The sequence below is a fragment of the Aythya fuligula genome, chromosome 9 (assembly GCF_009819795.1).
Source record: "Aythya fuligula isolate bAytFul2 chromosome 9, bAytFul2.pri, whole genome shotgun sequence".
NCBI classification, from domain to species: domain Eukaryota; kingdom Metazoa; phylum Chordata; class Aves; order Anseriformes; family Anatidae; genus Aythya; species Aythya fuligula.
Window position 1 is genome coordinate 6,531,126 of NC_045567.1, and position 18,228 is coordinate 6,549,353.

Below are 18,228 nucleotides of genomic sequence, written 5' to 3' on the forward strand. Positions count from 1 at the left end.
ACCGCATGCTTGCTCTGCCAGCTCTCACTTTATCCTTCTGCACAAAAAAAAAAATTTTTTACATGTAATTTATCAACCCATAAAGGCCCATTGATCTCTGCATCATCGTTCAGGGAAAGTAAGCTCTTGGAACTTAGCACTCTTTTTCATAAACATTCATAAAACTTTTCTTTTTACTTTGTCAAGAGACTTAAAAGATGCATTGCAACCATCATTCTTAACTCGTGATCATTCTTAGCACCACTGAATTCCATTTTGTGATTACCCTCAATGAAAAAATCCTCAATTGCAAAACAAAAACAAAAACAAAAAACAACAACAACCCATCAATCAGACTCTTCAGTAAATTGCTTTTCAGTAAATCTTGTTTAGTTTCCTTTCCCATCTTCCCTCACATAAAATAGTTAGCTTGCTTTTTTCAGTGTTCATACTAAAAATGTCTACTTGCTGTAATGCCTTATAAATAAGCACATCTCCCTTGCCCTCTGGCAGACTGTTTTCATCCTGTACTTCATTTCAATTTGGTACTAGCTAAGTGGACTTAACAGCAGGTCTTTGTTTAAATAAGCTGTAGAGAAGCATGTTTCATAACACATCCAGTATACTTAACTGGGTTGAGATTCCATTTTAGAAATTACAGCCATTGAGCAAACACTTTATCATTTTTTATAATAAAGAAAAACATGTTTGTACTGCTAATGAGGTTAATGGTCTGTTCATGAAAGCTTGGATTTTTTTCCTTTTGTAGGGAGGTGTCTAAGTCGTTGAAAAACAACAGTTGCAAATTCAAAATGTATTTTCTGTGTACTTAAAATCAATGTAACGGCTCTAATGAATGAAAACAAGTATCTTCATCATATTACATTGACATGCTAACTTTTTTGCCTAGCTTTGTCTTGATAGCAGGTTACAAACTTGAAAGTAGTACAAGTTTAGAAATATTTTCTATGTAGTGTATTTGGGAGGGGGGGCGGGAGAACATACAAAGTGCCCAATCAAAATACAGAACTATAGAAAGCAAGTGTGGTTCCCATCTTCAGAGTTGCTGAAGCTTTTAAAATATAAATGTAATTATAAATATGTAATGTTTCTTTTAAATAAACAAGTCCTATATATTTTCTATTTCTTCTCAAATCATAATGTTGAAAGGAGCTTATGCCTTTAGAACGAAGTCTGTTAAAGAAATACCAAACAATGTAACTCCAGTTCTCACTTCAACAGTGTTTCGCTTTCTGGGCTAAGCTTCCTAGTGTCACAGAAACTGTTGCTGTACTTCTATTTATAATTAGGTATTCTTCCCCTCCCTGAGTGTTAACTGGAGCTGTTGTGTAAGAAATAACATTGTAAAGTGTGCTCATTTTCTTCATTCCTAAAACAGTCCCAATGCTTTGCAGGAATTATAACGTTGAGTGTTTTTTTTACTTAAGAAATAAGGCTTGAGAGAAGATGAGCTTGAGTTAGCGAAGTTAGTGGCACTGGTAGTAAGGGCACCAACGCATAAAACATAGCATAACTCAGATCTTGTTCTAATTTTAGAGCGATATATTTTGCTGCTTACTCAAACTGCAAGGAAAAGTTGAACAATATTTTCAATCCAGATTCTACCCAGGTACACATGATTTCAGCTGGTGTGGCAGGTAAGGATCTGTAGCTTTTTAGCTTCTTCATTCTAGATTCTACAGACAAGTGAGAGGTGGCATTAAATGTGGAAAAAATAAAACAAAGTGTTCAGTGGTTGAATGACTTCTTTCTGCAATGGTTACCTTTTCTGGCCTCTGGTTAAACAAGCCACCTGGAGACTGTGTGCATGAAACTTTGCACTTGATGTTAATTGAAGTCTTTAACCATGTGTGTGAATAGCATTTTCCAGGAAAACTTGCATGTCTGCTTCCTCAATTCTAAATTTGTGAAATGAAAAATGAGTGCTTTAAACACAGTAACTATCTGCTCTGCAAACCATAAACAACACAGTGTGCACTGAACTCTGGCTAAATAGTTTGGAATCTATTTTTTACCCTTACTTTTTCTGTTACAGCTTTGTATATCTGACTTGTTTTTGCCTTTATGAGATATACTTGCACATATTTGTGTAACTGTGTAACAGCCTCCTCCTCCCCTCCAAATCCTTTGCTCAGACACTAGTCTACATGAAGTTTGCTCAACCACTCAAGTGGCATAGAAGAGCAGATTTCTAGCATATTCATATATTTTCAAGTCTGGAAATGAATTCCTACTTCAGTCTGCAGTGTAACTTTGTTATACATGTATTTCAGCAATTGCCACTGTTTGTTGCTTGATTTGTGTGTTCTGTGCTTTGGGATTGTTAACAAGGGGGAGTTAAAGGCAACTGAGCTGGTTTCTGATAAAGGACTTGTCCTGGGAAAACTAAAATGAGCTGGCAACAGTTTGTTGCCTGTCTTTTCTATGTAGAAACAAATATTTCAAAGTTTTTATTTTTTTTCAGTATAGGTCATAGATGTTTCACAGATGAATTCTGACATTATGATAGCCTCTTGAACCTTATAATTTATGTCAAATTTTGCAATCAATCTAAAATGGACTGTCGAAGGTGATGTCAGAAAGATGAGTAGGGTAACTTTTCTGTTGAATACTTGCTAATAATCTGCTACAAAGAAAATGTTAGATAGCATAGTAAATTTAAGGGACATTAGCTTTTTAGTTAAATAACACACTAATGCTTATCTCTATCACATGAGAAATGTGATGGCTGTATTTAACCTTCTGACAGACATAAAGACATCTATTTTATCTTAAATGGGCAAATTAGGGTGCTCAAAACCACAGTGTTTTTATCACCTGCCAGTGTGTGTTCTGTTTGTAGGTGAGCAGCACAGGGAATGTGCTGGGAAAGGGTTTTCATGGAAAAGTTCATCCTAATCAGTTAATCTCCTCAGAAACCCTAATTATATAATTTTATTTTATTTTTTTTGTCTTCAACTGTTTGTTAATAGGAGAAAACATAAAAATAAAATACAGGGGGGAGGGGGAATGTATGGGCAATAGGGGAAAAAAATTAAGTGTATCGTCAATTGAAGACAAATTGTTTAACTTGTGCATTGCTGCAGAGAATTGAAGGTTCAGAGTGTTCCTTATTTTTCAAGTTACTGTCCTGATTCCATCGTAAAAATAAGTTTTATGTAGATATGATGTAGTGGCTTTTCCCAAGCACTTGCAGATGCAGACTGTAGCTTGTCCAGGAGTTCTGTATCTGCTTACTGACTTGCTTCCCTTTCAGAAGGTTGGTATTACGCATTTGCACTTACAACTTCTGGAGACTGTGGTAAATCTATTTTACCTTAACTGCTGTTTGCCTTTTTTGCATTTCTATACCAACTTTCATATTGAACGCTTCTGTGACTGTTACGTTTCTCACACTTCCCTAGTACTGCAGCTGTATTGCTGAACCATGTAGCTGATGAAACTGAGGGCAGAGCGTAGGTTCTCACTACAGGTTGTGGATTTTTTTGTTTGCTTCTTTGTGATCAGCTTGGCACTGTATATTCCAGGCATTCTCTGGAAGACCTGTAGAAGAAGGTTCTTTGACAAACGATTTCTTGATATTCAGCACTGGCAGTGTACTGATATACATGGACTGTAGTTAACAGTGCTTTCCTGGGAACATGCTAACCATGTTTTTGCAATTCTAATATATTTCAGAAAATGCACTTAAAGCAGCCATTAAGTTTTACCTGCAAGGTTTGTATTGCTCTGTGATGCAAAACATCTCAAGGAAATGGCAAAAGAACAGGGGCAAGATCAAATGGGAATTTGTAATTGGTTGACTTAAACAGGTTAACGCAAGATCACCATAACGTGTTTTGGATATTAAGATTTCAAAATTGGCAAGGTGGATAAACTTGCAACAACTAGCAAAAATAATCAGTTTTGGTTTTTTCTTTTGCAGCTGCCATGGGTTTCAGTAAGGAATTGAGTACCTGAGTGTTAAATAAGTGATATTTTTTTTTCTTTGGATAGACCTTTCTCTCACATAAAAGCTTCTGATACCTGATGAGCATGAGATGACGTTTGCATTTATGAAGTTTTTCGTGTAGGTTGCAAAATACAGTAATGCAAAAATGTAATTATAAAAAAACAAACAAACAAACAAAAAAAACCTAAGTTATCCATGGCTTTATCTCATGCATATATGAAAGTACTTTAAATAGTGAACTTCAGACAACTTTAAATACTGTTTGCATGTATCATAGGTTAATACATAAGTATCCCAGGCTAGACTGATGCTATATTAAATAAGGATTTATTTATGCACACAGCTTTTTTGGGTGCAAGAAGCTGAGGTACAGTTTTTTAAGCCTTTTTGGTTTTTAGGCCTGATTCTTCCTTCTCAAGATAAATATACATTCTTAGTTTTATTAACACTTCTTTATTAAGTTTGTTTTATCCGAAGGAGGACAAATTACGCTACATATTAATAAACTGATGCCTTATGCAATTCGAAATTGTTTTCCTTTTTCTGTGTGCTAGCTTCCAGAATATAATTCACATTACCATAATTCCTAAAATACCTTTATATCCCATAAAGGAATACTCAGCAATCCTTTTTGCTCACCACCTGGTTTATCACACGATTCTTGCATGCTTGCACAGTGAAGAGATTCAAAGCATACTACAAGAATGAGTGTTTGCTTTTGTGAAGATGGTTTCTCTGTACATTGCAAACTTAGGCTAAATTCTCAGATTCACTGCAAACTCTGCCTTCTCATTGTACCTACTCAACCTCTCTTACCACAACAGAGAATAAAATCTTACGTAGGGAACTGAATGAGATGGTGACTTCCTGTTTGGCTTTCTGAATTGCCTTTTTAGTGATTTATAGCATTATTCAGGCAATGCAGATGCAAATCTGCTGCAGAACTACTTTGCCTAGTATACTATTGCTGCTGGTTTTGGAACTCTACTGTAAAACCAACCCAAGTGTAACTTTTTTTAAAATTTGGGACCACTTTATTACCTATTAAGGTAATACACTTTTTGTAGCCTTTTAGTATACACACAGATAACTTGAATACCAAGTACGAGGCACATGTAATTCATGGATTATTGACATTAGAAAGCTTGATTTCATAAGGCATCCATTTTTTTCCGTCCTAAGATGACTTTACTTTTTTTTAAAGATATTTGGGAGGTAGTGGGAAAGGAGAAGGGCTCACTTGTAAATCTCATACATAGGTAAGTATTTGGAGATGTAAAATTGAACTGCTGCAAATGAGCAGAAATTTCAGTACTCAGTGCATTTTACACAACTATTTTAATACCTGTGGCCTGTTCTGATTATTTTTCTTGCGTTTTTTCCTAAACTTTTACCTGAAAAAAGTTAGATCTCACAATAACTAATTCACAAATCCTTCCAATGGGATTCGATTTGTACACATGTGTCTGATGAGGTCACTGCTTGTTGTTATGATACAGAAAAGCCTGTGTCTATTTTAGGCATTTACTGTACATTTCTCCCGTGAAAAGAGTGAGATCGTGTCATCTCATGCTCCCCATCCGCAGGTCACTTCCTGCAGAAATATGGACTAACTTAAACCTCGTGAGTACTGAACTGAGCGTCTCTTGCAGCCTCTAGTGTAAGAACCACACATTGGGTTTGTAATATCTATTAAATAAACAAAATAAGGGGAATTCACTTTCATTATCTTGAATTCACATTATGTGCATTGTGCAAAGACATCACGTCTCCTGAACTCTGTTAAGAGTTAACTTTGTGCAGTTCAGGGAAAGGTGGAAAATACCTTTCACTGATGGCTGCTACTTTTACTTAGCTCTGTTGGCTAATTCCAAGTCCCTTGCTGAGTTAAACAAGTTTTTTTTGTTTTCTTTTTTTTTTGTGTGTCCCCAAGCTGCCTTTAAAATGTTGCAGCTGTTGTCACGTTATTTCAAATACCTCTTTTTTTCTTTTTCTTTTTTGTTTTTAATATGTATACAATCTCCTTTCTGTCTCTTTCTCTTTTCTCTTTTGGTTTGTTTTTATTTTACCACTTTGGATTTCCAATTCAGCATTCCATATTCACATGTGTCTATCAATTACATTGGCTTACAGATTAAAAAAAAAAAACACTTCTGAAATATGATGCATAATAGGAATACCTGGGATCTTACCTGTCATTAGTTTGTATAGCTCAAAAAGTAGATTGCGATATTTTCTGTCTGAAGTTTGGATATAATTTCATAGAACAAACTAAAATACATACAATACAAGAATTTCTTGTATTGCCAGATTGATTTTAAAATTAATCTGGAATCTTAATCTTTTGAGAATACAACACGTTGATAAGCATTGTAAACCATTATAAAGTTTAGTTTTAAGACTTCAAAACAAAAAAAAGAGGAATAAAAAGGAAATGATAGAGCTTAATAGTTGTTGAAAGCCCTGCACCTATGTTTTAACTAGTACTTTTGCTATAGACTTACTTTATTTAAAAACAAAAGCTTATCTTATCAAAGATCCCCAAATTATGGATATTTCATGTTTTGGAGCCTCTTCCTTGAGGTCAGCATCACTCAACTCTTTGTTTTTCTTCTTGCACTGGCTATTTACTATATTACCTGTAAGAATTGAGCTGTAGTCATTTCATCTTGAAACCTGAATTATTGAAGGCTCTTTGATTTGAAAGCTTTGATACAAACTGTTGTGCTACGAAGGCTTATGGCAGCCCTGGGGGCAAGAATGCCTGTTGCTAAGTGTCTGAGCATACTGTTAGGAGTGCTACGCTTAAATAATGCTTAGAGCAACCTAGGGAGAGGAAGTTTAGACAGAATAAGCCTGTGCCAACCACTATTTGCTGGCAGTTTCCAATATACTCTCCTCAGAAGTATGTGGCTGCCGCTGCGGGCAAATGTTGCTTCTTGGATAACATTTGGACAGCAAAAGTTGCCTCTTGTTGCCTCTGATTTCACCTCTGTTTCCTGTTACAGATTTAGCATCTTCAGAGACCAGTTCTACGACTTGGATAGGAAAGAGAAAGGGCCCAGCAGATAATGCTGCCAAGTACAGGCTAGCAGTAAGAACATTTCAGAGCATGTAACTCCAGATAAATAAGAAGCAAAAACATTTTGTTCTTGTTTGACTCATTAAACACTCTCTAAGAGCTAGGAGGCACTTTAGAACTGATCTTGGCTTTTTTGAGAGAAGCCTTTTCTGGAATACGTGTGTTTGTAGGGGAATTGAGTTACTTTTTTTGCCACCTTATTTCAAAGCCTTTCTTTCAGTCCTGTTAATTACTAGTGCCTTTCATGCGCTGTAGGTGTGGAAAGATTCTGATTTTAAGGTAAGAAAATTAAAGCTTTGCTAGTGCTAGTATAGAGGAATATAAAGTGTGCATTTAGTTCAATTTAGTTCAGTGGAATTCCTGTACCATAAAGCCTTAGATAGGTCAGAAGGGCTCAGACTAGTTGAATTGCAGAGCTTTTTTGCAGATGTTTAAAAAACATCCAGTGCCTTGTTAAGGCAGAGTAGGTCGCTGATGCTTTGAGTTTTTTACGTAATAATTTGACTGTGTGGAATGCAGGTATGAAAACATTTTAGGCTTGCTAGTAGTTCACTCCATTGTATGAAGGGCTATTTATTTACCTAGACGTAGAAAAAAATAAGTAGCGTATCAAAAAGCAACCCCAAACCTTTATGACCAGTGAGTTCACAGGAAGTTTTTTAGTTAAGAGGTTTGAGACAGTTTAAAAATCTATTTAATCAAAAGATTAAACTGAAATCCCTTAAGTGTTCTTGCTGTTTTGGCACAGAAGTATAGCTAAATCCTAGTACCTGCTAAACCTCATAGTTTGTCTGGAGAACTGTAACTGAAAATCCTAATAACCTATTTAAGACTTGGGGGTGGGGAGGGCAGAACAAACCTTACAACAGTTAAGATCCCCTGGCATTTCTCAGAGTATTGCAGTCATTTGTGTGCAATGTAAACATAGATTATGATTAAACAGAAGTAACTGGTATGCAAGCAGTTCTGCTAAATATTTATATTTATGTAAGCTGTTAATGATCTCCATAAACAAGCTCATCAATAGCCTGTTCGTTGTATAAGTATCGTGCACCAGATATGCACTGAACGAGATAACTCCTCGTTGCTTTCCTGCAAGCCCCGTCCCTTCCCTCACAGGAGGGCAGCATGTCTCTGTAGTGATATATCAGTGATGTGTGTCACTTAGAAAGCAAGTGTCTAAATTTATCATCTTTTGCCTGGCCATGTTCCAGCTCTTCCCTTTTCCTTTCCTCTCCTGCAGACATGTCACCTCATTAATGGTGCACGTGTGGTATTATGACTCGAGATGGTTTTTTATTTTGATTTTTTTTTTTTCAGAGCTGCCTTTCACTCTGCTCTTTTTCTCTCCACGGTTGTGCAGAAGTAAGAATGATTCTTACTTCTTTTCTTTCTTTCTTCTTTTTTTTTTTTTTTTTTTTTTAATTTGTTTCCTTCTTTCTCTTCCTTTTCTTTTTCTTCAGTGGACTGAAAATCAAAGCTTTAACCCATAGTCCTGATGCAAGCCTGAATAGTTGCTGTCTGTCTGGATAGTTAGAAGTCATACTATTTACTTTAACAATTTAAACACTCATACGCTTGTAAAAGTATTCCTGGGCCAACCAACAATCTCTGCTTTGAATACTAAATAAAATATTACCTGTTAAATTTAACTGCTCTTCCTAGTTCAGTATTAAAGGTCTCTTAACTGACAGTAACACACGCCTTTTAACTGCACCAAAAGTAGTATTTATTCAGTTTGCATGCTTGTAAACTCGGATTGTATTTCAGGTAGCAAATTAAATTGACACAATTGTTTAAGTTATATTAAATGCTGTAGCTGTATCTGCAACCTGTTCGTACTGAATTTTCCAAATTGATTGGCTGATACTAGTCTAGCTAGCTTTGTTTATCTGTGCTGTCAAAAAAACAAAAAGGGTTGGTATGATTATATAGACAGAAGTATACATAATTGGGCTTATTTAATATGTGGGGAAACCCTTGCTAAGAGTAAACTTAAAATCTTAATGTGAAATTAAAAAAAGCTAGATGATTATTAGCTGTATGGGTTCATAAAATGTCAGTAAAAGGCTACAATGGGAACTTCGTAAAAATCAGTATAGTCCGAGTTTTTGCATCCTACCTTTCTGTGTGTGTTTCAAACTTAGCTGCAGTTGCCTTTATGATACTATCACATCTAACTTTTTCTTTTTTAAATATTAGGTTTTACTGCAATCACAACAACCAATCCCATTTGGCTAGTAAAGACACGATTACAGCTTGATGCAAGGTAAGAATCTACTGGTGACAACTGGAAATCTCACTGCTGTTAGATTTAAACTTTGCCTAAGAGTTCTGAACAGAAGTATTTGGATCGACTCTTTCAATATCCAAAACTTTGAATTAAGAAGTTGGTACTGATCTATCTGAAAGTTACACTTGTCGTTATAATAATTTTTCTTTATTAATCTCTCTGTTCTAAGGCATGCTTGAGACACTGTAGTACACTGGCCAACAAATTTGGAACGAATTACAGGGTTAACAGTCTTATATTCTACCAACATGTGCTTACATTTCCCTTCAGTAATGCAGTCTTTTTGTTGTTAGTTGTTGAGCTAAAAGTTCCTGAAATAAGAATTTTAAGTGTTTTAAATCAGGATTTAAATATTTTAGTGAAAGTTTAGTAAAATGATGAAACCCCAGTCTGCTCTTAGTTTTTCACGAATAGTGAGCCTACAAAAAGCAGAAGCCTGCTTTTATTGATCCAAACACAGGAATTTCCCTAATGTGCAACAGGCAATAGAAGTTGTCTGAATTTATTACAGAAATTGATTACACAAAGTGTTTATTGATACAGTACTTGTAATGACGTAGAACCTTATGCAAATGGAGAGGAAGACTGACCTCTATTGTCATCTATTTAAAACTAGGGAGAGACTGATGAGATGCAAATGTCTAAATACAACCGTCCTGTTCATTTTATAAACTTTCTGTAAAAGAGTGCAATATCCAGTTCTCTTTGCAGCCATACTAAATCCGTTAATGAGCCAAAAAACTTGGTAGCTTATCCGTTTCTGGTTGTAAAGCATGAAAGCATTGCTTCAGAAAACAACATTGCTCTGTGATAATTCTTCAAAGGAAAAACAAAACCAAAACAACCTACCAAACTGACGTTGTCAGTTCTGAGTGACATTGTCAAATGAGATTCATTTCTGGGGACAAACTGTAACTTTCAAGCGTAGGCAACACTGATCTTACATGTTTAAGAGTTTATTAAATAATTAATAGAATTAAAAAACTAAATATAAACACAGTGAAATCAACTTAATTTCTTCCTTATAAAACAAAGAAAACTGAAAAACCTCTGAAGGTTGCTGGGGCAGAATGTACTAATTAATGTAAAGAGGGTTGAAATACACCAACCCTAAGCCCTAATAAATGGTTTAAAACTATAACCTTGATTGTTCTTTTAAAGTGCTTCTGTTACAGTCTGTGCCAGCATACTGTGTGATAGCATTTGTTTGGGAGGATAGGTGTCTGTGACAAGTGGTAATTTCTGATGTACATGTAACAACCTTAGATGTGCAGATCTTGTAACTACTTTAGTGCAGTGGTGTTCTCCTGAATCTTAGTCACGACCATGTGTATCCTAAGGAGTATCTGGGCATCAAAATGTCATTAAAACAAAATAGATTATTGCGAGCTCTTCTTGCTGTACAGCCTGCAGTTCAAACCTTAGCATGTTTTTGTATTGCTTTCAAACTAACGAGTGCACATTATTTCTGTATGTAGTAACAAACCCGTTGCTCATATGGGAGCTTCCTTCTAGAACAAGGAAATCTATCTTTAAGTGTAGAACACAGCAGTTATACAGGCTAATCTAACACACGCTGCGTTTTCAGCTTAAAAGAGTTTTAGTTTTTAATATTTCAGGTTTTAGAGGCATAAAACACTTGGCCTGTATGATTATTTACAGGTTGGACTAGATGATCTTGGAGGTCTTTTCCAACCTGGTTGATTCTATGATTATACTCACTTGGTTTTGTTTATGCTGAGGTTCTCTTCAAAACTCCCACTGGTCCCAGTAAAAATGGGGAGAAGGCATGTTTTGTTTCCAGAGTGAAATTGTTATAGACTTTGAGGCAATGCTAGGGCTCTTAAATGTCAGAACAATTTCTTGCAGCAGTCCTGTAAGAAAGGTAAGACAGGTTTACCTGTCCAGGTGTAGAGGAGACATATAGATTGGGCTGCTCTTGGAGTTGCAGCTTCTAGGTTTAGCTGTTCCTCTTGCTAACTGTTCTTCATCTCTGTTCTCCTGTCCTACCAGCAGCACTACCCACCACTCCACAGCATCTGCCACCTAGCTCAGTCAAGTTCTGATTCACATCTATGTGTACACAAGGACCACTTAAAATAGTACCTGATACCTTGCTTCAGTGCTTTCTGCTGCAGAGTCAAGCCATCAGGATTGAAATTCTGCCATCTAGTGATGCCTTATTCTACTTGCATCCTGTCTGTCCTGATTTGACAGTATGCGTATGATTTAACGTAACTTCTTAAAAGCTTATTTGCTGTTTTAATCTGTGCAATTTGCTCACTCAGGAGACCTCTGCTGGCAGAATCTGTATGCTTCAAGTGCCTGTGGTCCCTGCTGCAATGAAGCAGATTTTATGTAGTGTCATAAGGGTCATGCATAGTTGTGTACAGTGTGTTAGATCTTTCAGTATGCAGAACTCAATTCAGTAAGTAAGCTAAAAATGGGAAATAGATTTTCTTTACCCAAATATTTTTTGATAATGTCTAATGTAATTTGGCTTGGGTTTTTGAAGTTCGTTCTGACATCAGAAAATAAATAGCAAGAGGCTGAGGACAAGTATTTTGATGTCCTTCAAGTCCAGTGTGCATATTGCAAAGTGTAAGGAGCATATGCCTTGACATCAGCTGTGGCTTAGCTGAATCAAATAAAAGCTGCCTATGTTGTGTTAGTTGTCATGCTCTCTTCAGATGTTTGCTGATACCCAGCTGTTTGCTGATACCTCTGATGCTCTGAGACCTGTTGGAACCCTAGCTCTCCTCTGTTTCTTTCATGTTTATGAGCCTCTCACCCAATTCATCCTAAAGGCTGTACTGCAAGACATACGCTTCTGGAATGGGATGGGTAATTTCTGTAGGAGCTGTTTATTTGAGGCAGAATTTAGGGGAGAATCCACTCAATATGCAGAAGAAAATTGTATTATTTTTTTCTCCCACAAGCCTTAACTTATAAAGTCTGCTTGGGAGTCTGTTTTTAGGCAATTTAGTCCTTTGTTCCACAAGACACTGGGAGGCCTAGAGCTGGTTGATTTGTCTCTGTAATATTTTACTTTAATTATACTATAAAAAGTTTGGCTTGGAATCAATGTAGTACTTTACTTGTGTTCAGTGCTGAAGGTATTTAGGACATTCACTTCCAAATTCTGTGTTCCCGTAAGTATTTGAATTAGGGACCCTTAGCATCAGTGTGAGATGTTTCCTAAATCTTCTTGTCACTCAAGAAAAATTGCTTAATTATTTTCTAATCTCAATTTGCACTATCTTGATGTCTGTCTTGTTTTCTTCTTAGGAATCGTGGAGAAAAACGAATGAGTGCGTTTGAATGTGTCCAAAAAGTTTATCGATCAGATGGTATTAAAGGCTTTTACAGAGGAATGTCAGCATCCTATGCAGGCATATCTGAGACTGTAATTCATTTTGTTATTTATGAGAGTATTAAGAGAAAACTACTGGAGTATAAGACTGCTTCTGCCATGGACAATGAGGATGAGTCGGCAAAAGAAGCTTCGGACTTTGTTGGAATGATGATGGCTGCTGCCACTTCCAAAACTTGTGCAACATCAATAGCATATCCCCATGGTAAGTGGGGCTTGTGTAGCTGAGATCCTGAATCAACGTGATCAAATAGAGTTTTTCCAGCGATTTGTAGCTGACTTGGACTTGCTTGCTCAATAACAGTTCCTTTATCTAATGCTTTTCACATTCAGCTAGTCAAAATGAGTATAGTATTCAGAAATGAAAATATTTTAAAATGGATATCTCTCATGGCTATTTTTTGTCAATGTTTATTTCTACAAGGGAATTGCCAGGCTGTGGCCCAAAGTACTTAGGGAGAAGGTACTTTGTTACTTGGAATCTACATAGCCAGCAATTTCACATAACTCACTAGTGGACTGTGGTGGTTTACCACCAGTAGATAGTTAACCACCACCACACTGCTGTCTTACTCCTCCCCACTCAGGACATGGAGAAAATACAATGGAAGAAGCTCATGGGTTGAGATAAGACTGTGTCAACCCAATGCAGAGAGAAGAACTTTCTGGTGTGTAAGAAAATAGGCAGCCTAGTTTGGTTTTCAGTGGCATTTGCTTTTTTCCAGCCAAGTAGTTGTGTATACATTAAGCTTGATGGATTGAGTACTTCATTCATGGCAACTTTGAAGTTAAAACATAAGCTCAAACAGTTCTCTTCTGGATTTTAACTGAGCAAAGTCTTGCTTATCGATTTAGTAGACAATACATAAACATTTAACTTGTTTTCCTCTTACATGTACCTGCTTTGCTTCTCTGTTGTTTATTTTTTTTTAGAGTTTTTCTGTTATTAAGAACCTGGGGAAGGGGATTGGTTGTCTTTTAATGTAAAATTACTAGTTGGTTGCTGAGAAAGATAAGTGGCAAACATAATCATGTGTGGTTTTCCTTATACAGAGGTTGTACGAACAAGACTAAGAGAAGAGGGAACAAAATATAGATCTTTCTTCCAGACGCTATCTTTGCTTGTGCGAGAAGAAGGGTATGGATCCCTTTACCGAGGTTTAACTACACATCTGATCAGACAGATTCCAAACACAGCTATCATGATGTCAACCTATGAAGTGGTAGTCTACTTGCTCGATGGATAGCAGCGTGTCAAGGCTTTCTAGAGGAAGCTGGAAGATTGAAAGACTGAAGTGGACCATTGAATGTCAATGCCAAATGCGGTGGGCAAAAGGAAAGTTATATCAGGAACATGCAGCTATGGACAAAATAGAAGGTTGTGGGCAACCGAATAATTTTGCTGCCTTATTGTATGGTCTCAGAAATGTGGCAAATGGGAGCTGCCCTTTAGGGAATGCATTTATACATCTCTTAATTCTAAATTGCTACTTTATTTTCATCTGTTAATCTAGACAATGCTATTCAGTTTTCAGAGACCTGATGAGTGAGAGAGGGGGTGTAAAACATTCTCGGGCAGCCTTATTTCCACTTAGTGATTGCTCTCAACTCCATCCTTTTTTGTTCTGTTTTACTGCACAGTAACCTGTTGGAAGAATGGGGAAGATGATACTTTAATACCTTTCCATACCTGAAATTTCCATTAGGTTGCTCTGAAGTTTCATATAGAGACTGAGGTAGTAGTCAGTGTGTAAAGTTTTCAGTGTTGCTACCTCGAGATAGGATATGGCGCAGGGACCCAGAACTGAATTATTTCTTCACTTTAAAAAGGTGATGCTTGTTGGCTGTGTTTTTTTTTTGTTGTTTTTTTTTTTTTTTTTTTTTTTTTTTAAGTTTGAGCAGTGTTCTAGGTTAGTGAGAGAGGATCTGATTGCTGAACTCTTCAGGTTATCCATCTCTTAATATTGGTGTATGTGGATTTCTAGTTCTGCCGCATCACTGTTTTTAATTTCTGAAAATTTCCCTCCTTTTTAGAAGAAAGAGACCTATGAAACATTCTTCTATATCATCCGGTTTCCTTGCCAACTTGTCAGGTCACTCGCACAGCTATGGTAGTAGCTGAATGCTGCTACTTAGCCTTTTAAAGGAGACTTACTGTGATAGGAAATCTTACCTAGTCCAGCCTAACATTTGTGAAGACAGGATTTATTCAAAAAGCTCAATGCTACCTAATAACAAGGTGTTTTATCCTAAAACTTTGGGCAAAGCCTGACCTAGCTTACTAGTATCTGTATTGGTGTAGAGGGGAAGAACATGCATCACCATGGCTAGGGTGACCAGAAAGCAGAAAATGTTGAAGCTGAGATAAATCTCTTCAATGCAGACAGCCTCCGTACAGAATGATGGAGAAAAGAGTAAATTAGATTTATTTTTTTGGTCAGCATTCCCCTTGATAATTGGTGTATCACTTCTTCCAACTTGAGCCTGTGTGCAGAATTGCAGTTGACAGTATAACCTTGTCCTCCAGATTGTTTGAATTTTCAGGAATTGTTTTTTGTTCTATTAACCAGTTGCAAAACCATGAGTTACATTCAGCAGCAAGGCTTAGCTAGTTAACTCTTGTCATAACTTAGAGCACTTTCCAAAATCATACAGTCGGAGTGTCAAAACCTGAAGTTTACTGTTACAAGAACTCGTGTATGTTTCCAAACAGAAATCTTCTGTCTGCACCTAGAATATTTATCAATATGCATCCATGATCCTTATGAAGAAGATGGCCATTGTAATTTGGGGGCAATAGCTTTCTACATATAAATGCCACTACACTGGTATGACAGAACTGTGCTATCAGCTCTTCCAGTGTGGTGCTTCAGTGTACTTAAACTGTGCATTGTGTGCAATGGCTTTCTTATAAATGACTCCTTATGCACTTTGTGGCCTTCTGGCTTGTGACTTTTCTTCCTCTTATCGATTATCTGTAGTCAAACTGTGGTTAGTACATGCTGTTTGGTTTTAAACAAGGCATGTGGTTTGATTTCCGTATAACTGCAGGATAAAGCATTTCATGCTGTAGATGTGTAGGATCTCTGTTGCAGTAGTTCTGTAGGCTTTATGTGAAAACTTGAAGCTTACAGAGCAAGCAGTCTGTTTTTTTTTCATTCCCTTTCCTTTATTTTGATCTTGTCATGTTCTCCATGCTGCCAAAATTTTTAATACTTCATGTAACTACTGATTGCCACCTATAGCACACGCAGTGACCTTGGAGTGGAAGCTTGGCTGTACTGACTTCTTTGTCCTTGGAAAATCATGTTTTACCTTTTTAAAGACAAATACTGTGGTCTGTGATCTGTCTGCGAAGGTGAACTTGGTTGATTTAAAGAAGTGAAGGGAGTGCTTATATGTGTGCTCTAAATAAAATGCACCTTTTTCTAGTGATTTCTAGGAAAAATTGGAAGTATTATTCATGACTCTAAAGTCTTGCTGTGATGCCATTATTCAGATAACTAAACTAAGTGCAGGCATAGCTGCTTATTGTAGCTTTAAATCTATAGAAAGCAGATTACTCTTCAGGCTATCCAAGTTATTTGGTCACAGACAAACTTTAACTTGGCAAGACAACATTCAGCTGTGGAGTTTGTGAGTATAGCTGACATTAAGCCTTGCATTAGCCTAGGCTTCATGCAAGTTGCTCTCCTTTGTTTATTGGAAACAGTCTCCCTTGATTACACATACATCTCTTCCATTAATTCACTGGGTACCTCCTGTGTGCCTTCTCTGGGTGAGATCCGACCCCTGCAGTTGCTTTCAAAACAAAAGTTGAAGTAGAGAATTTTGACAAGGCCAACTGAGTATGGGAGACAGCAGCTAGAAGTAGACAATCAGCTTATGGTTCCACCTTCTTCAGGGGGGTTTAAGCAATGTTTTTGCCTTCAGGGGGTGATCATGTTTTTTGGCTTACTTTATATAATATAAACCCAAAGTTTTTTGGCTTTTTCATTAAAGTACAGTACATACAAAGTTACCTCTGAAATATTTCCCAAAGATCTTTAAATTATTTATGTAGTTTTCCTGATTATTTATTCCAAAAGCTCAAAGGGAATTAGAAGATGCTACACTCTGTACTATTCTTCTACAGAACCAAAAGGAGTGCATTTAAACTTTCTTGTAATTTAAATGGTCATCCTAATTTCTATTTGAATGTAGCTTATTTACGTCACTTTTTTTTTTTTTTTTTTTTTTTTTCCCTGCTAAAGAGGCAAATTGTTTTTTGGATGTTTAAAACAAGCCTCAGTAATTAGTTTCTTTCCACAACTTCCCTTGCCTAGATAAACCCTTACTAGCTACCAGTTTTGACTCAGCAAAAGGTTAGGTTTGGGAAGCACTGAGCCTGCACTTTGCAGAACCAGCCCAAAGATGGCAGTGGAGCCTGCATTGCTCAGAGGGAAAAGGGGCTGCCTGGCTGCCTGTGTGGCTGTGCTGCTTGTCACCCAGCTGCTGTAGCATCCTGGGGGTGACGTGCCAAGGGTGGCCTGAGTTTGGAAAGCCAGAAAAAATCGATTTCGGCGAGTGCCGTCACATTTCACTGCCCCTCTAATTGCCCTACAGTCCCTGTAGTGCTGCGTGCTGACAGGTGAGTTGTGGTGTGTCGCAGGGGGCTGAGCCTGGCCTTTAAAATGACCGATAGATCTGCTGTTTGTCTGAATTACTCATCTGCTAGACTATGTTGTTTTAAGTAGTTTTACACTAGGGTTTTATGGAGTTTTTGTTTATTTTAATTGTAACTGAAACATCAGCCTGTCCACTAGTACATTGACATTGCACCTATCTAGTTCCCTGTTTACATAATGCACTCCATTTATTTCCTTTCTAATTGAGATGTTTGTTAATGACAGCTTCTGCTGTTACGTTTTTGTTCTTATAATTACATTTGTAACATTCCTCAGACTGTAGCATTTGAGAAGAATACTTCCAGATCCAAAATATTGGAGAGCCTCTGTAAATGTTGCTTCCTGTTTGAACTGTTTAAATTCAGAAAACAAGCTGAACACTGAAGTGTGCCTAGGTAAATGTAATCCCTTTTCAACTTTTGTCTGTAAAGATTTAGTTAAGTAAGTTTTCAGTTCTTCTATTTAAGTGAGTCTGCCTACCCTGCATATGTGAACTTAATTATGCCCTAGGAGTCATAGCTAAACACTCACAAATGACAGTTCCAGAATACTTTCATGCTCATGTGAGGTTTGCTATTATTCTTGCATACATGTAGTTGGCTGTAAACTATGTGCATTTACTCTGTATTTATATAGTTAACTCTTTTGTTTGGATTGCTTTAAACTTCAAAGCAAATTAAAATGATGTGCTTCTACTCAAATGTTGCCTTCTGTGCTCAACTGTACACTACTTTGAACCTTTTTGATTTCTTATTTTTGATACATACCAGTGCCTGGACAGTTGTGATTAAAAATGAGCATTTTAGTAGGAGACCATGGTGAATCATTTGATCTTGTGTCTTTATAATAACTGCACGTAAT

The 18,228-nt window shown here is 36.8% G+C and overlaps 1 protein-coding gene across 1 annotated transcript in view; it reads left to right on the top strand.

Moving 5' to 3' along the window:
- The window catches only part of SLC25A36 (solute carrier family 25 member 36), a 29,784-nt gene extending 15,227 nt beyond the window's left edge, over positions 1–14,557 (top strand). Inside the window, exons 4-7 of the mRNA XM_032193156.1 lie at positions 1,537–1,637; positions 9,237–9,303; positions 12,616–12,905; positions 13,754–14,557. Of these exons, the coding sequence (XP_032049047.1) occupies positions 1,537–1,637; positions 9,237–9,303; positions 12,616–12,905; positions 13,754–13,947 (652 nt within the window). The 3' untranslated portion in view covers positions 13,948–14,557. The remainder of the gene's footprint in view (positions 1–1,536; positions 1,638–9,236; positions 9,304–12,615; positions 12,906–13,753) is intronic.
- Positions 14,558–18,228: the final 3,671 nt, after the last annotated feature.